This window comes from Porcisia hertigi, chromosome 34, assembly GCF_017918235.1.
Source record: "Porcisia hertigi strain C119 chromosome 34, whole genome shotgun sequence".
Taxonomy (NCBI): domain Eukaryota; phylum Euglenozoa; class Kinetoplastea; order Trypanosomatida; family Trypanosomatidae; genus Porcisia; species Porcisia hertigi.
The window spans coordinates 150,556-176,194 of NC_090593.1; the positions used below are offsets into that span (position 1 = coordinate 150,556).

The window sequence follows — 25,639 nt, forward strand, 5'->3', positions numbered from 1 at the left end:
CCTCGTGCTCCCACTCTCCCGCCCTCCCGCCTCCCCCCACACACACACTATGGGTGTGTGATTTTTTTGTCTCTGCGACTCTTTGTTTTTTAACGACATGTGTGGTATCCACCGACACGCACACAATGCAGCACAACGCCGCTACGTCAGGAATCAACCGCAGACATTCTCGTAAGATCTCCCATTCTTTTTTGTTTTGACCCTCTTCTTTTATTATTATTATTGCTACTTGTGTGCTTATCTGGTGCTGAGGTACATCAGGTATACGAATAGTTGTCAGATCCTTGTGATTCAGCTGCCAATCCTCTACTATCCTCTCCCGGGATACTCTCTCCCCCCTCTCCTCCCTCCTCCTTCCCCCGCTCTGCACGCTTCTCGAAGCGTCGGCTTCCTCTCAGCCAAGATGGCGACTCAGATGGTGCCCATTAACCCGGACGAGAAGAATGATGCCTTTTATCGCTACATGATGCCTGTTGTGCTGACCAAGGTGGAGGGTAGCGGTAACGGTATTAAAACGGTGCTGCCAAACATTCAAGATGTGTGCATGGCGATCAACCGCCCTGAGGAGGTGCTCATGAAGTACTTCCAGTTCGAGCTCGGCGCACAGCGTACAGTGTCGACGAAAGATAATAAGTTTCTGCTGATGGGTGCACACACCTCCGATCGTATGCAGGAGAAGCTGTACGAGTTCATTCGCAAATTTGTCTTGTGCAAGAGCTGCGGCAACCCGGAGACGGCCATCGACCTCGAAACTGGTAAGAGGGGCACTGCCTTTGTCAGCATGGTGTGCGGTGCCTGTGGTGTGCGAACCAACTTTGAGGAGCACCGCACCAAGACCTTCATGGCACAGTACTACCTGAAGCACCCAGAGGAGGCGAAGGCAGCCAAGGGTGCTGCAGAGGCGCGTAAGAAAGAAAATGCCCGGGTCACTGATGAAGCGGCCGCGACGCCCATGCCAGTGAATGAGTCGGCCAGCAAGTCGGTCCGCAAAGCAGCCATCAAGTCAGACCTTGCGGACGACCGCGAAGACCCCAAGTTCGTCTTCGCGCGCATGCTGAAGGAGGCCTGGGGCAAGAACGACGAGCTTGTCGGTTGCGCCGTGCGTCTAATGAGCCAGTACAACTTGCCGGAGCACTACGGGCCACCGATGGTGTTGTCTGCATTGAAACTCGAACACCGCGACGACCTCCTGTCGACCATGAAGACGCACGCTCGTCTGCTGAAGCGTGTCTGCACGGTGCCTGAGCTCTTCGCTCGCTCTGAGGGCTATGACGAGAAGGAGCTGACGGAGTTCTACAAGCGTGAGAAGAAGATTCAAAAGACCTTCCTTCGCGAGTGTGCAAAGGAGTTTGCAGTCAGCTACACCCCTGACAAGTTCGCAATTCTGATATTTATGCTGTTTGTCGAGGGCGTTCTGCGTGACCGCAGCATCGCCGATTGGATCAACGACACGAAGGGCTCGGGCGATGTCGACCCGAATCTGGGGGAGATGATGCGAAAGAAGGTGGCGCCGATCGTGTCCTGGCTCGGCATGGACGTCAATGCAGACGCGTGAAAAAAAGGGGTGGAAGGATGAAAAAAAAAACATACATGAGAGCAGAAAAAGAAAGAAGGTGTGTGTGCGTGTGTGCGCACTGGTGTGTGCGTGTGTATTTTTGTCTGTTTGTCTGCAGCCAAGAGGCAGGAGAATGAAAACCCCAAGGGAGTGTCTGGATGATGAGACAAAAACATTCTCTCTCCTCGTGGCGTGCACTTCTGCGAGCGTCTATTTTGGGAGAGGGGAGTCAAGCTGACTGGCCTTGTGTGTGTGTGCTTGTGTGTGTGCAAGTGACGTAGTTTCTCTCAGGAGAGCTTAAAGCGTCTCTCTTACACACACACGTAACAAAATCGCTGATAACCTTTTAAAAAAGAAAAAAACAGAAATAAATCAAAGGAAAGGCAGAGGGGGTGGGGAGTGGGAGACACAGGACGGGGTCTGGGCGAGTTCTGGACCACCACCGGTTTCGGAAGGATTTCGCATCCAATCCACGGCCAACACATGTCTGTTTGGGTATATTTGAGGGGTAGTGGTGCTGGGGAAACGAAAAACAAAAGGTTTTTGTTGTATTCGCGACTGCCTTTTTTTATTTTACAGCTGTTGTGCGACAAGCGGTTTCTGTTTCAGAATTTCACACGCAACTGCGCACCATCTTCTGCTACCGTTTTTCAAGTCCCCCCTCCCCCCTGCCCTCTCCCCTCCCCCCTAAACACACGTGCAGGGGGACCATAGAGACGGGCAGGTGAAACGCAAAACGCGTAAAGATATGCACACGCTCAAGTTGGTGGCTAGAGAGTTCTGTTTGTGCATGTCTGTGTGTGCATGTCTGCGTGTGTGTGTGTGTGTGTGTGTGTGTTTCTACCGTCTCTGCTGTGGAAAGCAAAGGTGTATCGTTACAGCTGACCTCAGGCGTTTATCTCGCTCACTCGTCTCTCTCTGCGGCCTCTTCCTACTTATCTCTGATTGCCTTGCTTCTATCTCCGCTCCTCATCCTCCGCGCTGCTGCCGTCGACCGCTGTGACGCGCTGTTTCGAGTCACAGCTCTGCACATGTGTGCATCGAAGTGCGCACCTGCGTGTGTGTATATCTTTAACGAGATAAAGGTAACTACTCGATTTTTCTTTTCTCGCGGATATCCCTGTGTGTGTGTGTGTGTGTATGTGTGTTGGGGAGGAGCTGGACTGCTCTCCTCCCTACACTTGTGTCTCCCATTTCATTCCGCTCACTTTGTGCTCTCCCCCTTCCCCTCCCCTCCATTCACCCCCCTCTCCGAACCCTTTTGACGCCCAGCCTTGACGAGTGAAGTGGAGCGCGCACACGCAGACAGGGGCCGACACGCACAGCCAGTCACGCAATGGCACACACGGCAACCACGGCTGCGCAATTTGTGCAGCCGCTTTTGGATAAGCCGGTGGAGGTGACCTCGATCAAGTACAGCCTTCTCTCTGAAGACACCATTCACCGTCTCTCGGTCCTCCCCTGCCGCCGTGTGATGGGTGCCGAAAAGAACTTTGGTGTCAACGATAGCCGCCTGGGTCCGAGCGATCGATTGTCGGTGTGCAACACCTGCGGCAAGCGCAGCACCGACTGCACTGGACACGCCGGCCACATCGACCTCGAGGCCCCCGTTTTCCACCTCGGATACTTCTCGGCAGTCATTCGAGTATGCCGCACAATCTGCAAGGTGTGCTCCAACGTGCTTCTAACGCGAGAGGAGATGGAGTACTACTTGCGGCGACTGCGATCCACGACACAAGAGCCACAGCAGCGCGCCGCCATAATTAAGGGCATCCAGGAGGACGCCTACAAGACGCGCGTGTGTCTCGTGTGTGGCGGGGTGAACGGTACCGTGCGGCGGGTGCGGCCAATGCGCATAGTACACGAAAAGTACCTCGTCGATTTGCGACGCGGGGAGCAAGCAAGTGAGGACCCGGCAGCGTCCCTCCAGGAGAAGCTGCGTTCCGCTGTGATGCACAACTCAGAGGTTGGCTCCCACAAGGAATTCATTCACGAATTTCTGCACCCGCAACGCGTGAAGGAGCTGTTTGAGGCGGTTCCGCTGGAGCAGGTGCCTCTGCTAGGCCTACAACCCGGCACCAGTCCCTGCAGCCTTCTCATTACCACGTTGCTTGTCCCACCAGCGTGCGTGCGGCCTCGCGGCATGTCGTCAACCAGTCATATCCGGGAGGATGACCTGACGACACAGTACAACGAAATTCTCATTTGCTCTGACATGATGAACGACGGAGCGAACGACGCAGCACGCGGTGTGGAAACGTGGGAGCTGCTGCAGACACGTGTGGCACGACTGCTGGATGCGGCGCTGCCAGGGTTTCCTGCGCACTTGCGCACCGTTGAGTGCAAGTCTTACGCGCAGCGCATGAAGGGCAAGCAGGGTCGCTTCCGAGGAAACCTGAGCGGAAAGCGCGTCGACTTCTCTGGGCGGTCTGTCATTTCACCTGATCCGAACCTTCGCATCGACGAGCTCGCCGTGCCACTGCGCGTCGCGCGCGTGCTGACGTACCCGCAGCGCGTCTTTGCTGGAAACATCCAGCTCATGCGACGGCTCGTGCGCAACGGCCCGCACGTGCACCCAGGTGCTCTCACGGCGTATCTCTCAAAAGAATGCTCGCGCAAGTCGCTGCGCAATGCTCGCGACCGTGAAGCCATCGCCGCGCGTCTGAGCATTGGCGACGTCGTGGAGCGGCATGTAATGAACGGAGACTACATCCTCTTCAATCGTCAGCCGTCGCTCCACCGCATTTCACTCATGGCGCACCGCGCGCGCGTGTTGCCCTTCCGTACTTTTCGGTTCAACGAGTGCTGCTGTGCACCATACAACGCCGACTTTGACGGTGATGAGATGAACATCCATGTTGTGCAGACCGAAGAGGCCCGTGCAGAGGCCAAGGAGCTGATGCTGACATCACACAATATTATCACAGCCAAGAACGGTGAGCCCATCATCGCATGCACGCAGGACTTCCTGACGGCCGCCTACCTGGTGACCGCCCGCGACGCCCTTTTCGACCGCGCTTCCTTCACGCAGATGGTTTCGCACTGGCTGGGTGCGGAGACACAGTACGCGCTGCCGATCCCAGCTATCCTGAAACCGGCGGAGCGGTGGACTGGTAAGCAACTCATCGAGCTCATCCTTCGACCGACTCCAGAGACACAGCTGCTGCTCAACTTGGAGGCGAAAGCTCGCTTTTACTCTGGCAGTGGTAGGCACGATGACCCCTCAGAGGGGTACATAGCGTTCCTCGATTCCGTCTTCATCTCTGGTCGGCTCGACAAAAAACTCCTGGGCGGTGGCGCCAAGGATGGACTATTTGCCCGCCTCTACGCCCTCACCGGAGGGGAGCAGACGGCGACGTGCATGTCGCGCATCGCGCAGTTCACCGCCCGCTACCTGCAGAACTACGGCTTCTCCCTTGGCCTCGGTGATGTGTCGCCAACGCCGTCACTGAACGAAAAGAAGGCGGCTGTGCTGGCGGTGTCCTTCGAGAAGTGTGATCGTCTCATCTCCTTCGCCAAGACTGGCCGGCTCATCCCCAAGCCTGGTATGAGCGTAAAGCAGAGCCTGGAGGCAATGCTGAACGGAGAGTTGTCGCAGGTGCGCGACGCGTGTGGCTCGGCCGCCGTCCAAACGCTGGACGCCAAGTCGAACGCGCCTCTTATCATGGTGAACTCTGGTAGCAAAGGCAGCGCCCTCAACACGGCACAAATGATGGCGTGCGTGGGACAGCAAACGGTCAGCGGCAAGCGCATCATGAACGCCTTCCAGGACCGCGCCCTGCCGCACTTTCCGCGCTTTGCCGAGGACCCCGCATCGCGCGGTTTTGTGGCCAGCTCCTTCTACTCTGGTCTGTCGCCGACGGAGTTTTTCTTTCACGGCATGGCCGGCCGTGAGGGAATCGTGGATACCGCCGTCAAGACCGCGGAGACCGGCTACATCTACCGCCGCCTCAGCAAGGCCATGGAGAACCTGAGTGTTGGCTACGACGCCTCGGTGCGCAGTGTGCAGGGAAGCATTGTGCAGCTTCGGTACGGCGAGGATGGCATGGACCCGTGGCTGATGGAAGGGCCACACGGAACGCCGCTCAATCTCGACCAGGAGTGGCTCAGTAGCCGTGCCGTCTACGCCAGTTTTCGGAAGGAAATGAACGCCATCATTTGTGACAAAAGCCAAGGCGGTGGCCGTGCCGCCTCATCGGACCCTGTGCTCCAGAAGTACCACAAACTCTACAAGGAGTGGCACGCCGTGTCGATGCTCCCTTGCGAGGTGGAGACCTTCGTGCATGGCCTGCTACACGCAGATTCAACAACGCTCTCGTCCTGTGCCCACCTTGTGGAAGCGGAGGCAGCAATCAAGGGTGCTGCGGTGTCCTCCGCGGCAGCTGGTCTGCGACTTTTGCAATGGCTAGCGCAGCAGAAAGGCAGCGACCGGCTGCGCGACGACCTTCAGGCATTTTTCCGGAAGAAGCGCGACGAGTTGGTTGGGCTACGCCAGAAGCTGAAGCTGCCCCTGGACACCCACTCCACTGCAGCGGCGAGCGAAGACGCATTCCGAAGCGGGGCGATGCGCAGGTCAAGTCCGCTTAACGAGGCTTCACCCTCGGTCGCTGCTGATTCGCCGACCAGCGCAGCGGCTGTGCAGGTGTGCGCAGAGTCGCTGCTGGCTGAACTGCTTCCACTCACCAAGGGAATGCTGCTGCACTTTCTCACAACCTCAGCGTACAAGGTGCGCCGCAAACTCTGTGAGCCAGGCACCCCGTGCGGTGCCATTGCGGCTCAGTCCGTGGGCGAGCCAAGCACGCAGATGACGCTCCGCACGTTCCACTTCGCTGGTGTCGCCAGTATGAGCATCACGCAGGGTGTACCGCGCCTCGTGGAGATCATCAACGCCAACAAGAACATTGCCACACCAGTTATAACGGCACCCATTCGGTTGGAGGACGAGTTCATGCCGGTAGACCTCGCGTCTGGGAGGCGTACGCAGTACCAAGCCGCACGCGCTGTGAAGGGCCTGATGGAGCGCGTCCTCCTGAAGGAGATAACTCGCGAGATGGTGGAAGTGGTGACGCCGCGGCAGTACTACATTCAAATCTTCCTCGACATGGAGCTGATCGAGCGCCTGCTGCTGCCGGTGGATGCGGCGGTCGTATGTCAGCGACTCTACGCTGCAGCCGCGCGACCAATGTCACCGCTGCGCCACCTCTCAGAGGCCTGCATTGACGTGATCAGCCGCGACTCCCTCGTCGTGAGGTCGTACGAAAAAGACCCGGGGCGCGTTCACTTCAACATACAACACCTCCTGACCCTCTTGCCAGAGCTGGTCGTTGGTGGCGTCCCTGGCGTCAATCGAGTCATGATTGCCGATCACGCCGAGAAATTGCTCGCGGAGGGAGCAGAGCTCTTGTCGGTTATGTCGTTACCATATGTGGATGGCGAGCGCACTACGTGCAACCACGTCGCCGTGGTCGAGCGGGCGCTCGGCATCGAGGCGGCCCGTGAGACGATCGTGACGGAGATCACGAGCATCCTGCAGGCCTACTCTCTCAGCATTGACATTCGGCATATCTACCTCCTGGCTGACGTGATGACGAGCCGCGGAGTCGTGCTGGGCATCACTCGGTACGGCATCCAGAAGATGAATAACAACGTCCTAACCATGGCATCCTTCGAGCGCACCACAGAGCATCTATACAATGCGGCTATGACAGAGAGGGAGGACGTCAATCTCAGCGTATCGGAGAGTATTATTATTGGCAAACCAATTCCCCTTGGCACGAGCAGCTTCAACATACTGCTCGACAAGGGTAGCATTGCGCCACCCGGCTCTAACACGGGACGAATCCCTTCGCGTCAACGCAGCGCCAACGCAGCAAACTCAACACAAGTGAGCCTACCGCTGTCTGGCAAAGCCGCGGCGTCTAGCAAGCATAATAAGGGTGTGGAACCGACACCAAGGGAGGTGTTCCTGCGCAGCTCATACATGGCGTCCACGGCCGCGTACGGGGCAGGGACTCAGCGCAGTCGGCGCGGCGGTTTCTCAAGTCGGTCGCTCTCTGCCGAGGGCGTCTTCCGACTGGACCTATTCGCGATGTGACACACTCAACGAATGCCGCTACTATACCGTCTCGCCCACCCCCACCCCCCCCCTCCTTCTCCCTCCTCCTGCGCCTGGATGCGGTCCGAGCGTGAGTGGGCGGAAGCCGTGGCTGGATGCCGCCGCTTTTCTCTGTAAACATCGAATAAGACAAAAAAAACGAAAAGAAATGCGCAACGCAAAATTCCACTAGACCCGTGCCTGACTTAATCGACGTGTACGTTTGTGTGTCTGTGTGTGTGTGTGTGTGTGTGTACGTGTGTATGTGTATTCATTCACTATTCCACTTGTTCACGTTCACTCGCACGCTGTCCAAATTCTGTAGCCGACTCCACATGTCTCGATACCACTTTATTGTTCTTCCTGTGATTTTAGCCGACGTGTTGCCTCCTTTGGTAGCGGGACTGCGACTTCCAAATGCTTGGGCGTGATATGAAGCACGTGGCCGCCCTCTCCCACTAGCCAGGCAGTGGAGGCAGCAGCGGGAATGACGAGTATGTAAGTGGTGGTGACCGTCTGTCCAAGCGTGCTGCCTCCCTACCCTCCCTGCCTCCCTCCCCTCCCTGCCTCCCTCCCCCTTCCCTCCCTCCCCCTTCCCTCCGCAGCTTTTTTCTTGGCTTGCACATGTTCCAGGGGAGGGGAGGGGGGGGGGGGCTCTCAGCGCACCGCATCTTTCACGGCTTAACTGGATGTCCTCCACCCTGCCGCTATTGCTCCCCCTTTCTACTCTTCCCCGCACTTCTGCTACATCTTCTTTTAAGGTTCCCTCAAGGCGCCCCTCTCTAGTATCCTCCGCGTGTCCCACCCCCTCTCCTAAACTGGCTGCATCAGCTGCGTTTGTAAAGCAAAGAAAATGAGTACCACTCTGACCAGCGCGGAGGAGGTAATGTCTCAGTCGTCCTCGTTGTGTGGTGGTGGTGGCACAGGGCCTTCGTCTCTGCAGGCCGCCAGTACACAACCCCCGTCTGCTGTGCTAGAGAAGCGGTCCGCTGACACGATTTGTCCCACGCCGACCGCGCCCCCATTGTCAGCCGCGTCCACCTCAGCGAAAAACAGCGCTACGCAGCGCAAAGTGGCGAAGCTACTGGACATCAAGTCCAGCAGCGACATCAAGGATCTGGCGAGCTACGTGGACAACATCTTGCCCGGTTACTTCTACTGCCTGGGAGACAGTGACAAGGATGACTACAGCAGCGTCGAGGCCTCGACCACCATCAACCGCAGCCCCCCACCAGTGTCATCGACTGCGGCTTCCAGCTGTGTCAAGAGCACCACATCAACCGCACTTCGCAGTGCCCTTGACCGTCGTACCATCGACGTGCACAAGAGATTTCTGAAAGAGTTCACGGCCGTTTATGAGAGCTACCGGCGAGTAGCCGCACAAGTAAACGAGTTGGAGTCGAAGTGCTCCTCTTTAGAGAAGACAATGAACACCACTGAGGGACGGCACAGCAAAGAAGTGGAAAACTTTTTTTATCAGATTCACATTCACCAAGCAGAGCTCCAGATGGTGCAGAGCCACGAAAAGGAGGTTGAGGAGTTCCGCAAGCACCACGACTTTGGCCCTGATGAGCAGCGGATTCTCGAGGAGGGGCCAGTCGACATGACCTTCCTCAAGGTGCTGGAGCGGGCGCGGCAAGTGCACCAGCGCAGTAACGACCTCATGCAGTCCCTGGAATATCACCAAGGTGCGGCGACAGTCATGGAATCCACGCACGGGGCTATCGCACGCGCCACGGAGAAGATCGCACGCCATCTTCTCGCCACCGCTGGAGTCGTCGGAAGCCGTGACCTTGGGGTGGTCACCGTGTCTGCTGCCGCCGGCGGTTTCGGCTCAATTGCCGGGGATGTGCCGGAGGTCACGGGCTTCCAGCTGCAGTGTGTGCGTCTTTTGTACGAAGAAAACCCGTTGCTGCACGATAAGTTTCTTGATGAGGTGGCGCGGCTGCGTCGGGCGTCGGTGCTGCGACGGTACTTCCACCTCCTCACCACCGGCTCAGCGAACACGTCCACCAGCCTTTACCAATCTGGGGGTCAACCTTCTGTGCACGACGACGACGCTGGCAGTAAGCCTGGTCGCGACGAAGCGGGGATGGGGACCCGCCCCCTGGAAGCGGAGCTGAACAATCCCACCTATTTTTTCAGCTCTCTTTGCGCATGGCTGCACCAGACCATCGTCGAGGAGCAGGACTTTCTCCACAACTTCTTCGTCAGCGATGAGCTGGGGGTGGGACGGGAACGACAGCGTGCCCAGGCAACCACAACAGTGACGCCGTTTGCCTCGGTCTCTACACAGGGTGGAAGCGAGACTACACGACCTGCACGTGAAATGGAACGCCAGCAGGCCCTACTGGACAACGTGTTTGAAGGCGTGTGCAAGCACGTTCGGGCTGCGCTCGACAACGTTCTGGAGCGACTGGGGCGAACAGGGGCAGCACTCGGTGCGGTCGCCGGTGGTTTGGGAGGGGGTGACGGGGGTGGAGGGCGCGGCAACACTGCCCATGTGGACAGCACAGGGAGCCTCGCCCCGCCCAAAGGCTCACGCAGCCTGACTCGCGGTTTGTCGCGCCTGTTCACGGCTGCTACCGGTCGCTCACTGGCCGCAGCATTTCGCGGCTCTGGGCAAGAGGAGGCCCACACGCTTCCTCAGCGATACGCTGGCGTCACAACGCGTGCGCAGCAGGAAGCTGCAGCCTCGTCAGTGCTGAATGCCCCGCTGCAGGCAATCCAGGCCTGTGTGACGCTGGTGGCGCTGTTTGAGTACTACTCCGCCACAACATTCAAGCCATTACTGGGGGGTGGCTCTGCACTCACCCGATTGATTCGTGAGGTAGCCCCTGAGCAAACGCGTGAGCTGTTCCAACGTCTGCTTCGTGTCTTGTCGACGCACTTGCTGGACAGCACAGCGGGCATCATTAGCCGAACAGCGACACTGCGGAGGTTGGCGTCATCTGACGCGCTCAAGCATGCAGCCAACCCCGGCGACGCACAAAGCGCATCGCCACTTCCAGGAGAGTGCAGCGCCGACACGAGGACTGACCCCCCCTCTACGTATGTGCTCGACTTCCTTGTCGCCTTCACATACGGCAGCGATGCCAACGAGGGCGGGACTCTCTCGATGGAGTCGGAGAGTGCACTCCCTCACGACAGTGAAATCGGTATGGCCATGTCTAGCTCCACCATCCCCGCTGCTGCCACAACTACTCGGTTCCGACAAGCAAACGATGGACAACTGCAGCGTCGAAGTGCGCACGACCTGCAACGCGTCCTATCGCAGCTCATTCTACCCCCCTCCCCCGAGATCACTGCGTACTGCGCTGTCGTGCACTCAGTGTTGCGGGACACCGCGCGTCAAGCCGAGCTTCTTGGTGCAATCGCCGAGCAGCAGCACGCTGGAGTAGCGCAGGGGTACTCCTCGACTGACCAGACCGCAGACTCAAACCCCGGCGCGGCGCCGTTGGCTACGCACACGCTCGTGACGTCCTTTGTGCTGGAGCTGCTACAGTCGCTGCTAAAGACAGCGCACTCCGTGGAGGCCGACGGTCCGCTGCGTATGCATCTAGATGATCCGTGTCGGGCGATCGTAGAGTACAATGTGCTTTACCAACTACGCAGTCTTCTGGAGCAGCACGCAACGGTGCTGGGCGCGCTATTCAGTGGGTCGAGCCCAGAGGACCAAGAGGCCAAGCGGGCGTTGGAGTGTATTCAGACGGAGTGTGTCACCACAATGGCTGCTTTGCGTCAGCGCCTCTTGTCAGCTTGGGCGCATGCCGTGAAGCTCTTCTACTTTCCCGTGTCAACGGAGGCCGTTGTCTCAGCGTTTTCAGGTTCCGCGGCCGCGGAGGCAGATGAGCAGAGGCTCATGACACTCAAGAAGGATGTGCGGCGTGTGCTGAAGCAGTTTGTAAACGTATACAACACCGTCGCCTCCCTAGGCCGCTTGCCGGAACCCGTGCCTCTTCTTTTGGCCCTCTCCGGTAGCGACGATGTGTGCGAAGAAGTGCGCAAGAACGTGACCTTGAGCATAGTGGAGGGTGTGTACCCAGCGGAATTCAAGGTGCTGTTGTCGTTGCCTCCCACCGAAGAAGTGATAGCAGTACGAACGGAGATGGCGCCGCAGAATTTGATCTCGTTGGTAGATCTCAGCTCCACCGCACCCGCCACAGCGGTGTAGCTCCTCCCTTCTCATGTGGTGTGCTCACTGGAGACATGGAGGAGGCGTTGAGGGAAGGGAGGAGGAGGAGGGCTGAATGCGGGGCCCCACTTGCCTGCAGTGACGTCTGACAGGCGTAACAGGAAGATGGGGGATTTGTGTCGCTGTGTCCAGATTCGTATGCCCATTGGAGTCTTGCGTAGTTTTGAGGGGGGGGAGGGGCATCGTTTTGGCTGCCTCTGGGCACCCCTCATCCTTTTCTTCCCTCTCTCCCCCCCGCCCCCCCTCCTCCTCCCCCTCTCTCTGCATCGTCTCGTCCCCGGGGGACAGATTTCGCATATCCAGGAGGGTATCCATGCCCCCCCCCTCCCCCCATGTTGGTTTACGTTGTAGTCGGTGTTGTGTGCTCCCCCACCCCCGCCAAGGCAGCGCCAGTACATTCACTGGAGAACACGGGGGGAGAGGAAGGAAAACAACAAAAATATATTTGACGGTTATGGATCGCACACCGATGCACCCAAGGGACTCGAGGGGGGGGGGAGGCCACAACGGTCTGAGTGTATGTGGGCCACCATGCAGTGTGGCTATCGTGGCATAGGAAAACGTGAGTACTCCCGTCTTTAGTCCAACCCCCTTTTTTTTTCAAAGGCCCACTGGGGGCCTATCATTCACGTCGAAGCACCGCCAGCTGCCAGCTTGCCGTCAGTGGAGACCGATGCGCCCCTACACCTTGTTCTCATGTCCCTCCCCTCACTTTGCTTTACCTCGCCTTGGCCCTCTCCCATCGTCACCGGCCTCCTCGCCCTCCGTCCACTCCCTCCCTCGTCTTTTTTTTTGCCCCAACTTTTGTGGTGATGGTACCCTAATTGTTCATTTACTTTTCCACGAAACACGTCATCGATTTGGGCGCCTTACCCAAGGTCAAGCCACACTCACAGTCAGCCCCCCCGCCCTCCCCTCCCCTACACACCCTCAACGGGACCACCCAACTGGATGAGCTGGTGACACACCGACACACAAACACAGAGAGAGAGAGACAAACCCTACACTTTACACAAACGCTTCAAAACTGGTCAGGCCCCTGTGCACAGCGCTTCCCGTTCCACTTTGGACTTAATCCCCCCCTCCCTCTGTGGCCCATTGCACGAGCCATGAAGCACACGTCACTGTCGCGACATGTGCGAGTCGCACCTCTTTCTGTGATAATAGTGTTCCTGCTCGTGTGCTCACTGCTGCTGCCGCGCGCGCTCGCACTGCCCGCTGACGTCCCCGACGTGGGCACCGCTGCCAACAGCATCGGCACCCCAGCTGCGAGGGTAGGAGAGCACGTGACAGTGTTCATGTGCGCCGACAGCGGCGACCTCTCCGGCACGCACGAGCTCGGCGCCCTCATCAGAGCGATGAGTGACACGCAGGTGCTATCTCTCACGTACTGTCAGACGGCGCACATGGGCTACATCCGTCACGCCGATGGACATATGGTGCGCAGCCTCGCCGTCACAACAGGCATCAACTACATCAGCACCACGCTCTGCACGCGGAGCGTCCTGAAGCTTCGTCACCAGCACGACTACATCTACGACGCCATGGTGTTCATCGGCACCTCCAGCTTCTCGCCGATGTTGGGTGGCTGGGACCCAACCAACACGTCTTCCTACACCGCCCTCAAGGTGACTGAGGAGGAGGCGATCATGAGGGGTGAGGCCGCCACTGCCGGCGCGAATGTGGTGCCACCCGCACCTCCCACCGCCTCACAGCTCAACTTTGAGGACGCGCGCACCGGCGCTCAAGTGGACAGGGACGGCTGCTCGCCACACGTGCCTGGTGAAGTCACCCCACTGTCTCTCGGCAGTGTGTGCGTGACGTCGACGGCGTACCTGATCGAAACGGGTTTCTGCACAGAGCATACGCGGCACTCGCAGTGCAGTCGACCACACTGCAGCACCCTTAGCAACGAACACGATTGTGAAACCAAAGTGTACTTCGCCAGCGATGCGCTCGCCCGGAGTATCGAAGCGGCATCCCATGGCAAGACGTGGCCAGATATGCCGGAGACTGTCAAGAAGGTCCAGACACGCTTCTGGGAAGCCAACGAAGCCATGGAGCCAACTGGGGAAGGAAAGGAGCGCCACCGCGTCGGCCCCTCTGGAGCGTCGTTCGTGAAGTGCGCTGAGGCCACTGGTAACACTATTCACATCGGCGCCGAGCGCGACTTCCTTTGCCGAGAGCATACCGTTCAAGCCCTCAAGATCGCCCAGCGCCTTCTCACAGAACGTGGCCAGTACGAGGCAAACACGCGAGAACCTCTGACCATCACGAACGTGGCGTGTGTACGAGCTATGGACTCGATGGGCTTCTTGCTTTCTTTGACACTGGACCGCACCGCTCGCGACATACCCGTGGCTGTGGTGCGCAGCGCCTCCAACTATGACATGTACCCCATGAAGAAAGTGTACGTGCCGCCGGCAGTGTGGCGGTCGGCACTCGCCTCGGGGAAGCTGACGGTGAGCCCGAGCGTGGCCGCTGCTATCAATGCCGAAGGAGCGCTGCACGAGAGTACCCTCGCCGCGTACACATGGCACCAACGCCCGGACTTCTTGTCTGAAGCCGAATACCAAGAATTCGCTGCCGCTTCCCTCCAATACGCTCTGGAGACAGCAACGTTCGTGCTCTCCAACTACTTCTTTGGTGGCCGTAGCTTTGCCTAAACACGTCACGAATCCTGTCGGCACGACGGGGGCAAATCATAACCGAAGGCCGCCACACGATGTGATGGTTGACCCAGCAGTTGAAGCTGGGGGAGAAAGTCAATAGTATGTGACGCACCACTTGGCACTTCGGCCTCGCTGCCCCACCCCTGTCACTTTCATCCACGGACGTGTTATCCTCATCTGTGGATCTAATGAGAAAAAGCCGCCGCCTGTAAGCGCATCTCTGCCCCCCCCCCCTCCCCCTCCCCCTCCCCCCACCGCCCCACATCGACTCACGGTATCCCGGAGTTGCTTTAACATACATGTTGATAGATAAATGAGCTCTTTTCATGTTACCCTATCTTACACGCACACACACCTTCAGTCAACGAGACCATCGCTGCACGTGGCGCTTGCAGCTCGACACAAGCAATCACCACCCCACGATTTGGGGAGGGGAGGGGGAGAGGGGAAAAACATGGTCAATCTCGCGCCGCGGACCGTCTAGGTAACCCCCCCACCCCCCACCCTGGCCATCACGGCTCACCCTTTGTCCCTATTCTCTCCTCTTTTTGCCACCAACTCTGTCTCCGCTGTCACTCTCTCCACCCCCTGTTTTCACCAGCACTATCTCGCACAAATCCATCCCACGGGCCTATGCGGGCTGCTAAGCAGATTCGACCTGAATCCAATAATTGTGCACCTCTCACAAACGGATCTTTCAACCACCTCCTCATCCCTCCCCAACTGCATCCATCCCACCGCGCCCCACCATGCGCATGAAGAGCGTGCTCAGCGCAGTGAGTGTGCTCTTGGTCGCCTACCTTCTCTTCCTCTTCACCCACGACCACGGCATCCTTTCGACTCGCCACAGCCAGGAGTACTGCTATGTCACCAACGATACGCAGAAACTGCTAGATGAGGCGCGGCGGGAGGCGGCGCGCGTGGCGGCGGCAATGGTGGGATCGAGTGAGCAGACGACCGCCAGCACGCTCAAGAAGTACGGTGTGGCGCTGAAAGATGGAGACGAGAACCTCGCATCCACCATTGAGTATGTACACCAGTATGAACAGCTGCGCGATGGGCATTCGGCACGTGCGCGGTCTGCGGCTGCGAGTCACCCGCCCGTGCGGGCACACGTCTTCCTGGCGGCGGACAACGGCACCTACTCGGGCATGCACGAATTGTTCTACATAAGAGCAGCAATGCGCTACAGCACCCCCATACACATTGAGGGCTGCCGATCTGCTCATTTCGGGTTCTTGGAGAAACCTGTGCGCGACCCACCAATGTGGGGCATGCGCAGCCAGCGGCACGCGGAGAACGAAGTTGTGACGGGTGGACTGCGCAAGATTCCGGTGCTGGCCGTGACCACCGGCATCTTCGTGACGAGCGCTGCAACATGCACAGCCGCCGTGATGGAGTTGCCCATGTTCCGCGTCCAGAGCGTGACGCTGATCGGCACGGCGGGTGTGTCGCCGGTGGTGGGTGGTGGCGGCTGGAACCCGCGCGTTCCGCCGAAGACTCGTGTGGGAGAGTCTGTCGAGGTGAGCGAGAAAGCCGCCAACCCCGTCTGCCAGCAACACTGGGCGCCGGAGGCAGAGAAGGTGGCACTCGGCTCTGTTTGCGTCACGCATGCATCCCTGATCCAGGAGTGCGGGCTGTGTGTCGAGGAAAACGACTTGTCTTCGCTCTGCTCACGGCCACGCTGCCGGATGCAGAATTCCACTTCGTTGTTTGGCCCCTGCTCCTTCCGCCATCCCGTGTCATCTTTTGCAGAGCAAATGAAGCGCGCCATGAACGGCAAGCCCTTCCCTAGTCCATCGGACACGGTGCGCAAGTCGATGCAAGCCTTCTGGGAGGCCAACGAGGCGGCCGCAGAAGACGCGAATATGCACGGTAGCAAGCGAACACAGGGCAGCACCTTCAGCCGCGATGCGTCAGCAAGCGCGTCGTCTGCGGCGGCGCTGTTGTCCAACCGTCAACCGCCAACCACGCCAATCCTGTTGACTTGTGCGGAGGTGTCCACAAGCCAAATTTTAGCTGGGCCGCGCTCCGACGTCTTGTGTCGGCAATATACGGAGGAATTGTTCCAGGGTCTGTATGCCGCCAAGGATCTCTCCTGTGTTCAGGCGATGGAGGGGGCGGGTGTGCTGCACGTGCTCACACAAGAGTTCCCCACTGTCCCAGTCGCCATCGTGCGGGGCGCCTCTAATTACGACATGTTCCCTCTCTCGCGTCATGTCTACCGTCTCAACAATACTGCCGTGGGCGCCCGGCAGGCTGTCGACGACTGGTACGTGGCATGGGACCAGAAGGAGCACTTCATCAGTGACGACGAGTTCCACCGCTATATGAAGGCATCCTTCCAGTACTCCATCGAGACAGCGAGCGCGGTGGTTCTCAACTACTTCCTCAGCGCAGAAACAGCGCTCCCCGGCCCGTGACAACACGCGCTCGCCATGCCCGTAGCATCGAGGGTGACCAACCCAAACACGGCTTAGAACGCGCTGAATGCGCTGAGCCAGCACTCCTGTTTCTTGCAGCAGGCAGTGTATTTGTTTTTTTTTTTCACGAGCGGTCACACCATCACCTCCCCCCCCTCCCCCCTTTTTCGTCGCAGTGTATCTTACCTGCACCTTTGATAGTCCGCGGAGCGACTTTTTGCCTGAACGCCCACTGTCCCTCGGCGTGTGCCCCGCATGCTTACGTACGCGTGCTTGAAGCATCTTTTTTTTTCTGTTTTCCTTCCTTTTTTGCCCCTAATTCTCGTTGATCCCTCTCCACTTGGTTGCACTCACGCGCGCGCACCGTCCACAAACTCTTTGTTGATGTCGGGCAATGGTGGCCCGTGCAGCAGCCGTAATCCTCAAACCTCCTGAAAAACAAACAAACCGCAACTCTAGGAATCTTTTGTTCTTTTTAAACACACACACGCAGCGCCGGACAGGCGGCACGCGTCGTCCTCCGCTCCTGCAACAGGACACCTCACACCTCTTGTTTTGCTCTGTGGCAAACCGACTTTGTTGACCGGCCTTCTCCCCCCCCCCCTTCCTCTTCCCTTCTCCCCACAACCCTCGCCTCTGTGTAGTCTGCGTGAGGCAAGCCGCTCGCGGCATTCGCCCACTTTTCTGCTTCATTCCTCCCTGCGCCGATAAGGGCAGGGCACGGGGCAATCCCGATGGTCTTCTACTCCCTTGTGCTGGTGATGAAGCCGCGACCGCGGAAGCACACCTCACAGGCGCTACGCGAAATCGCTGTGAGCATCTACAACCACGGCGGTCTGATCCGAAAGCTATCCAACGAGGGCATCCTACGCCCATACAGCCGCTTCCGAGACGCCGACAACACCGCCATTACGTACGCACGCTACATCACGCTTCAGGTGGATATGGGAGAAGAGCAGATGAACAAAGTGGAGAAGATCATCCGCGAGCACACCGACGTGAACATCTCACTGCGGCTCAACAATCTGGAGCGACCGCCTGGCGTGAAGCACAACCAGCAGAACGCCGCCGCCTACTTCCCACTGGACACCTTCACACGATTGGAAGAGGAAATCAATTGGCCGCCGCAGGTGTCCGGTGACGTCTATGAGCAGCTGGACATGAACTGGAAAGAGTTTTCTCGCACGCGTTGGTCTAATTACCTGCGCAACTAGCGAGAGGCTCTCCTCAGACGACGTCGTGACGCTGCGTGTGTGGCATGTCGAATCCAAGGCAACTCAGCGGTGTCTTGCGATATTTTTATTCATGTGAGAGTCCAAAAACGCAGGTGGTGAAGGTTAGCGAAGAACGCATCAATGGACGCGGCCAAAGGTGCTCTCAAATGGTCGAATCGCATGTTCCGGGCACACTTCCTACTTACATCCCCTGCTCAACTGGGTGGGTTGGGTTGGGGGGGGGAGGGGGGGAGGGGGGCACACAGTAGTCCCGATTCTCTTCCCCCTCCCCTTGGCACTGTCTGTTTTTAATGCACAAGGTTTCTGTTATATGTTTGCCTCAGCATTTTCATATGCCTTCACATCAAACAATGTGGCTAAAACTCGGCACTCCACACCACAGCCTGCTTATTAGGCAAATCGCGTGGCGCCAGGCAGCCGTGAACACGCGTTTACGGTTCACTGCTGCCCTGATGTATCGCCATGGGGGGGAACCCCGACCACAGCAATTCGCGGCGATATATCACTATTAAGTTTTCTGCGCTGGTGGGCCCTTGGACACTCCTCATGAATAGGAATGGTTCGACAATGACAAGGGAACAGGGACTGCATGGGCTCCCCAGATAAAAAAAAAGGGGGGCCACTGGACCGGTTGTACCGTCCAGAGGTGTGCCTTCAGCATTTTTATTTGCAGTGATTCCCAATCGTACTCTACAACCCCCTCTCTTTTTTCATTATACAAATATATACATATATCGGAGTGTCACTCTGTTCAACTCGAACGATCCCGTTACGTCCATAGACCCACGTGCACACGGATTTACTTGGCTACGGCGCGCTGACACTCACCTGTAGACTCGAGAAACGGTAGAAGCACAAGAAGACTTTTGCTTTAGTGGCATCAAGGATGTTGTCTCAGCCATCCGACGAGCTCGCGCGCCTCCGCGAGGAGTTGGCGCAGGAAGAAGTGGATCTGGCTGCCCTGGAGGACGACGTCGAGGCCCACTCTGCCCAGCTTGGGTACCTCCACACAGAGTACACACTCAATAAGACGCGTATCTGCCATTACTACGAACCACGTCTCGCGCCGCTGCAAGCGATCAGATATGCGGCAGCTCAGAAGGAATCGCTCATCACCTTTCAGATTGAGTGGCTTGAGCGCAAGATTGTGGAGCAGGAGCGCCGCTCTGAAGGTGGGCACTTCAACGAAACCCTCCATATGAAGTCAGTAGCAGAGGAGTACCTCGACAAGGCATACGAGTCGGTCCTGCGCTGCTACGAACACTTCTCCGAGTGCCCAGAAGAAGCGCTGCGCATCGCCAGCCAGTACCTTTGCCCACCAGATGAGGCTATTGCAACGATGGAGCTGGTGATGAAGGTGCGAGGCGAGGCCCCCGAGGATTGCACATGGAAAGCCTCCCAAGTACTTCTCAGCAACACGTATTTTCATGACTTCTTCGCAACACGTAGCGACAGCTTGTTGAAGAGGTGTGACCTCCTCAGCTATGATGTCATGAACGAGGTGGAGCGCTTCTGCGACAATCCTCATCACAGCGTATTGGCGCTGTATCGCATCAGCACCCCGATCGGGTGCATGGGAGAATGGCTGCACTGCGTTCGGAACTACTACCGCGTGAAGCTGGTTACGGCGCCGGTGTTGCTATCGCAGAACGCCGACACAGGGAGGATTACGGAGCAGGCGAAGGCGTGGCTCCATACGATGTCACTCGGTGAGGAGCGTGGCCAAAACCAGAAGCAGCAAACCGCCACCCCTCTCAAGACTTCCCCATCGGGGTCTTCACACTCGACTGCAGCCGACGCCGTCGCCAGGAGTGCTAGCACGGACGACACTGAACTTGGTGTTGTGGCTGCAGTGCACGATAATCAAAGCGAAGTCCTTCCGCTCTCTACCAATCCTTCTTCTGAAGCGGCAGAGATGGTGCAGAGTTTGCGCCACAGCCTCTATAGACTCCGAGAGCGTGTACGCGCAATCGAAAAGGAGGAAGCCGTGATAGAGAGTGATATGCGGGCGAAACTCTCGGTGGTTCAAGGCGACTACGATGGCACAATGGTGCCGCTGGAAGATCAACTCGAAGAAACGACCGCGTGCTTTTTGGAGCGCGCAATGCGGAAAACAGATCCTGTTGTCGCCCCTCCGTCCATGGAGGCCGCAGCAGCACTTGCGTAGTCATGCGTGCTGTACGGTATCTTCCCTGGAGTGCGAATCGACATGTAACTGTGTGTGTGTCTGTCTGTCTGTCTGTGTGTCGCACTCATCATTTCAAATATTCAGATCCGCCTTACGATGCGCGCCGACATCACTGCGCACGTATACGGCTGATGGTGCTGTGAAGACCCAGTGTGTGGACCTTGAGCGCAAACGAAGGTGTGCACCTGGAACAGGCAGAGTTGGTGCATCCTCCGCAGGCACACTCGTGCCTCACTCTGCTGTGGGCTCGATCTCGCGGAGAAACGATTGCACCAAAAACGATGAGGCAGATACCTGATTTTGTTTGAAAAGGGGAGGGAGGGGGCCTCCACGACAGAGCATCTTCTCTTTTGGTTCTGTGAATGCATATTCGAGAAGGCTAGGCGGTAGTTGGTGTTGAGAACACGGTGAGGTGAGGCGAGGTGGTGGGGTGGGGTGGGGTGGGGTGGGGTGAGTGCATCCATCCGAGGGAAAAGATATGACATGATTACATGTTCTGTATTTCTTCGTTTATTCCGCACTGTCATCGCACAAACTCCTCTCTCTCCCCCTCCCCTCCGCACTGGTGTTGCCGCTCTTCTCCCATACCTCTGCGCCCGCGTCGAAGTCGCATGAGCTGGAGAGAAAACACGGACACGGATACACCCATGATGTGCAGCACCACACACTTTTATGTTTCTTTTTCACTTTCTTCTAAATTCCTGTGTCGTGTGACCTAAGTCACGTGCACGTCTTTACACCGCCCTCAACTTTCTTCTTTCACCCATGTCAATCAGTCAATTCCACATTCGTTTTTTTCTTTTTTTTTCTCTGTCTGTGTCTGTCTGTCTTTTCATGCGATGTATTTGCGACAGCGGGAGGGTGTCCTGCCGCAGCTTTTCTCTTTTTCTCTGTTTCTTTGGATCGATCAAAAACAACAAAAAAAAGATGGTCAGTTACGGTAGCGCCAAATGTCAAGGAAAGCATTGAAAGGGAGGGGGGTTGTGTGGCTACCCTCAAAGGGGGCAAGCGGGGTGGTGCGTGTATAAATGGGCGCATCTTTGATAAGCGGAATGGAACACTCATGGCCAAGAGGCAAAGGGGGGGGGGAGGGATGCTCATCACATTGCAGTGGTCCTTCCCCTACATGGCCGTCACCACTGGCCTCTTCCTCTGGCATTTCTGCTTCTGTGCCGCTTCGCCCCCCACACGGTGTGTGCATGTGTGTGTGTCAATACGTATATGAGATGAGAAGTGAAGCAATGGGGAGCAGCGCGTCAAGGCAACTACCCCCCCCCTTTTTTTCCGGCATCGCCACCCACCGCATACCTTTGTTTATGCTGAATAAGGAGGCAAGGGGCTCTGCCATGTAGGTGCTGTGGGGTATTACGCACACACACACACACACACACACGACTCCTCTGGTCTATTACAAATTTCGCGCCCTCCGCTGTGCTCGTTTCCCTGCTCTTTCTGTTGCCAACACTCTCACGTCAACGGTGGTCCCGCCTCCCCCCTCTTTCCCCACCCACTACACACTCCTGCGCAAGCACAATATACATGTCCTGCTTCCACACTCAGACACGGTCAAAGGGAAGGGTGGGGAAGGGAAGCAGCCGGAAAAGCCTCCCGCATGTAACTCTCTTCGCCTGAGTTTCTCATCCTGACTGACGCACCACCTCTGGGAGGCGCGACCACCACCACCACCACCACCACGACATCCATCACAATACTGAACTGCTCGGATATCTTTTCCAAGGCTCCCTCAGCTTTTCCGTCGCCCCTTCACTGCGCTGTTAGTAACCCACCCACCCCCCCCACCCCCCCCGTTCTCACGATGCCCACGGGTGTGTACACGTCCGCGCAGTTCTCCCGCCACCTGTGCTCGATCCTACGTCGGCACCCGAGTGCGACTAGACTGCGTCTGCAGCTTCTTCCCCCCGCGGCGGAGCTCCACTCGCCGCCAGTGTCCTCCCACGTTCAGGGCGGTAAACCAGACGTGGTGGGGCTTCAATCTATGGAAGACAGCGGCGCAGATTTCATAACCTTGTATGCAGTTGTGCTTCAGTGTGACCGCGATGGGGGTGACGAAAAATGTGTTGCCACCTACACGGTGGTTGGGCACATATCCCACATCTCGATTCACTGGTGTGCGCAGCTGCAGCGCTCGCTGAGCGTCACGTCGCTTCTCGCATCACCAACGCGCAGCTGTCTGTGGCACTCTAACAGCTTTCACGAGAGCGGACTCGGCTCGATCCCAAAGGACGAATCGGTGGGGGCGATCTCGTCGTTTCAGGTGCAGCTGTCACCCTACGTGCCACCACTGCAGTGGTGTCGCGCACAGGACGGCGTCTTTGGCTCACATCACTTGATATGTGGCTCCTATACGTGCATCATCGATGAAACACGCGAAGACGATGATATACGCGCCAGTGCTGCGCGCACGTGCGAGTGGTGGGAGGAGGAAGATGACCTCCAAAGACCCCCCTCCAAGGCGGCGGCCGTAGCTGTGATCACCCACGCAGCCCAAGATACGCCCAGTCTTGGCCCACCTGTGCGGAAGCCACGTCGAGAACGTGGGCCACCCACTCTTGCCGTCGCCGCCGCAGAGGAAATGCCTTCTTGCTCTTCAACGTTCAGCAACGTGCATCTTCCCCTTAGATTGGCTGCCGTGCTGAATGGCAGTGTGCCTTTGGACAGCGCCTCCGCCTCCATACCTGGTGTGCGTGTGCTCTGCTTGACTGCGTTGAATGGCGAGTTTCTCACAGGAGGCACACCCCCAGACTCGCCGTCACTGTTGCGGCAACAGGATCTCTTTGATACGGTTGGTGATTTCATGTCGCAAGAAGTCATGCCGCGTGTATCTCTGCGACTCATCGACGGAACATGGGCCCATGCAGAAGCGTCAGCGCGCCTCCTCGATGATGTCTGTCAGGTGAGGCAAGTGCTAGGAACGAGCTATGTTGCACAGTACCCCCTGGACGCCGCAGCCCCTGGCGCAGCACGTGCGCGCAGCATCGTGATGGTGCTGGACCTCTCTATGCCTCTCCAAGAACTCCTCTCCACAATCCCCTCCATCCGGTCTTCCTTGCAGGCGTCAAAAACGAATGGGAAGGCGAAGCAGCGGCAACGTTGTCTGGCGGCTCAAGTTGCAGAGGCGGTGCAGGATACTATCGGCCAGCTTGTCTCTCAGCATCCTGATGTGTTTACCTTTACGTGCGGGGACACAACTACGATGAAAAGTACGCCGGTGGTGCAGCCGCCGCGCAGGCTTACGCATCTCACCTGTGACATGTACTGCCGCAGCATCGCAGCGAGCGTGGCTCATATTTTTTCTCTCTCCCCCCATGCCGCGTTTACAGAGGAGGTGGTGCGGTTGCTGTGGGGGTCTACAAAGGCGGATGAAGACACAGACACCACCCCTGACAAGGGGAGCAGTCACGAGAGTCGGCGTGCTTCACAGCGACAGCCAACCCAGATCCAGCGTCGCATTGAAGAGCGACTGATGAGCGCCATACCCCCTTGACCAGGCCCAGTGTAGAGTTTAGTTTGGGGGAGTGGCGGAGGGGGGGGCAACCGCACTCGCATGCGGGCGGTAGATACGCATGTGGATTCCTCTCTGTCGTCATCCTCGACAAGGTCCGGCCCCTAAAGTTTGTCGGAGAGGAGGAGAGTACCCCCGACCCATCCCCTTCCCCTTCATACCCATCCTCTTCTTTCTCCTTTCTTCTGCTACGACTGCTTCGTTGACCACTCACAAAAACTGCTCTCTCTCTCTCGTGTGTGTGTGTGTGAGAGGAGGAGGAGAACGCGGGTGGGTGCACTATTGGACACATCGCCCTTTCGGGGAGTTTTTCTCCCCCCCCTCCCTCCCTCCCCCCTATCCCCACTCAGCTCCTCGCTATTCTTTCTTGCCTTTGTTGTCGCCCCGCGGCGTCGTCGAGCGCCACCACAAACACACACAGGAAACTCAATCACAGGGCAGGGCGGCCACCCGCAAAGGGGAGGCCACCGAGCTTGTGTGTCTTGAAGCCCTTGCCCTTCACTCCCCTCCCTCTCCCCTCTCCTTCCCTCCCTCTACCTCTCCCCCTTTCCCCCAGTGTACGGCCTCTCGCCTACGCAACCCCATTTCCACGCTGGGCAATCCGACTTCCCCGTTTGACGAAGTAAATCAATGAATGTTTGGCGGCTATGATGCAGCCGCGTGTTCGCTTGCTTTACCTGGAGTTTATGTATCTCATTCCTGAGCTGAAAAGCTTCTACAGCTCACAGCGCGATGCGACAGCGATGAAGACTCAGAAGGATGGCGACACTGGCACAGCTTCGAAGCCCTTCTACCTTCGCTTGCCAGGCGCCCACCCCCTGTGTGGGCCCCTGCGCAGTGCGCACGTCACGGAGCTGGAATGTCGTTATCACATCAAGAACCCCTCAGGTGCAACGTCGGCTGACACCCCTGTGGCCAACGCGGAGGCATCGCCGTCGCTGGTCGGCGTGAGCACAGATATTGATGCCGCATCGCGTGTGAAAATCTTCAAGCTGCAGAGGGAAGATGAAAAGGCCCTCGTGGCCCCATTCATGCCCGCCAACTGGGACAACAGCAATCCGATGAGTCTGTCGCCATTATCGGCAAGACAACCTGTGCCTTCGGCAGAGCGCGCCGCTGAGGCCGAATATCGTGCCCGTGTGCAGCGCCTATTCTACGCGAATGCACTGGTTCCGGTGGGCAGCCCGGAGTGGAAGCGCTGTCTCGCGCGCGGGCGCTATGAACTACGCGGCATTCACAACGTACTGCACGTGCGCAAGTACCGCGCACTCCACAAGCGGTACAGTTGGGCATCGCAGCTGTCGCGCACAGAATTAGAAGCAGCGTGGGGCGGCAATATGGAAGAAGTAGAGCAGTCCCTGCTAGGGTTGTCTAATAGGGACGTGTACGCCTACTCAGTCAACGACGCCGATGGTGAGGGGGCAAAGGGCAATGGAGAAGAAAAAGAACACGCGGAGCGGGCGTAAAAAAAAAGTGTTCATTCCGCCACACTCCCGGGATCACCTCTCGACTCGCGCTGTTTCACGTGCGGCTGATGCACCCCTCTCCACCCTTCGTACCCCCAGTCAAGCCCCCCCCCCCACACCTACAGACTGCCTCGCGAAGTCCACTATCGCTTTGTTGCTGCCCACCCCTCCCCTCACACTTAAACCCCTGTCTGTGCATATGCTTGCGCACTAGTCACATCTCTTATTTGACAAGAATATATGCACATATAGGGTACCTCTGCTGTGGCGATGGGTGGTGATGTGGAT

At 57.8% G+C, this 25,639-nt stretch overlaps 9 protein-coding genes across 9 annotated transcripts; all 9 read left to right on the forward strand.

The window, feature by feature from the left end:
- Window positions 1-403: 403 nt before the first annotated feature.
- JKF63_01632 (uncharacterized protein) lies at window positions 404-1,555 on the forward strand (the record flags this gene model as incomplete). Its single annotated transcript, XM_067897678.1, has 1 exon — window positions 404-1,555. The coding sequence occupies one exon, from the start codon at window positions 404-406 to the stop codon at window positions 1,553-1,555; it is 1,152 nt and encodes a 383-aa protein (XP_067753835.1).
- A 1,336-nt stretch (window positions 1,556-2,891) lies between these two features.
- On the forward strand, window positions 2,892-7,649 carry JKF63_01633 (uncharacterized protein; the record flags this gene model as incomplete). The annotated part of the gene is made up of 1 exon (XM_067897679.1): window positions 2,892-7,649. The coding sequence occupies one exon, from the start codon at window positions 2,892-2,894 to the stop codon at window positions 7,647-7,649; it is 4,758 nt and encodes a 1,585-aa protein (XP_067753836.1).
- An 886-nt stretch (window positions 7,650-8,535) lies between these two features.
- On the forward strand, window positions 8,536-11,823 carry JKF63_01634 (uncharacterized protein; the record flags this gene model as incomplete). The annotated part of the gene is made up of 1 exon (XM_067897680.1): window positions 8,536-11,823. The coding sequence occupies one exon, from the start codon at window positions 8,536-8,538 to the stop codon at window positions 11,821-11,823; it is 3,288 nt and encodes a 1,095-aa protein (XP_067753837.1).
- A 1,130-nt stretch (window positions 11,824-12,953) lies between these two features.
- JKF63_01635 (uncharacterized protein) lies at window positions 12,954-14,510 on the forward strand (the record flags this gene model as incomplete). The annotated part of the gene is made up of 1 exon (XM_067897681.1): window positions 12,954-14,510. The coding sequence occupies one exon, from the start codon at window positions 12,954-12,956 to the stop codon at window positions 14,508-14,510; it is 1,557 nt and encodes a 518-aa protein (XP_067753838.1).
- A 755-nt stretch (window positions 14,511-15,265) lies between these two features.
- Window positions 15,266-16,939, forward strand: JKF63_01636 (uncharacterized protein; the record flags this gene model as incomplete). The annotated part of the gene is made up of 1 exon (XM_067897682.1): window positions 15,266-16,939. One exon carries the CDS (start codon window positions 15,266-15,268, stop codon window positions 16,937-16,939), a length of 1,674 nt encoding a protein of 557 aa, XP_067753839.1.
- A 734-nt stretch (window positions 16,940-17,673) lies between these two features.
- Window positions 17,674-18,153, forward strand: JKF63_01637 (uncharacterized protein; the record flags this gene model as incomplete). Its single annotated transcript, XM_067897683.1, has 1 exon — window positions 17,674-18,153. The coding sequence occupies one exon, from the start codon at window positions 17,674-17,676 to the stop codon at window positions 18,151-18,153; it is 480 nt and encodes a 159-aa protein (XP_067753840.1).
- A 907-nt stretch (window positions 18,154-19,060) lies between these two features.
- On the forward strand, window positions 19,061-20,341 carry JKF63_01638 (uncharacterized protein; the record flags this gene model as incomplete). The annotated part of the gene is made up of 1 exon (XM_067897684.1): window positions 19,061-20,341. One exon carries the CDS (start codon window positions 19,061-19,063, stop codon window positions 20,339-20,341), a length of 1,281 nt encoding a protein of 426 aa, XP_067753841.1.
- A 1,837-nt stretch (window positions 20,342-22,178) lies between these two features.
- JKF63_01639 (uncharacterized protein) lies at window positions 22,179-23,867 on the forward strand (the record flags this gene model as incomplete). Its single annotated transcript, XM_067897685.1, has 1 exon — window positions 22,179-23,867. One exon carries the CDS (start codon window positions 22,179-22,181, stop codon window positions 23,865-23,867), a length of 1,689 nt encoding a protein of 562 aa, XP_067753842.1.
- Window positions 23,868-24,535: 668 nt separating this feature from the next.
- JKF63_01640 (uncharacterized protein) lies at window positions 24,536-25,351 on the forward strand (the record flags this gene model as incomplete). The annotated part of the gene is made up of 1 exon (XM_067897686.1): window positions 24,536-25,351. One exon carries the CDS (start codon window positions 24,536-24,538, stop codon window positions 25,349-25,351), a length of 816 nt encoding a protein of 271 aa, XP_067753843.1.
- Between the last annotated feature and the right edge of the window lie 288 nt (window positions 25,352-25,639).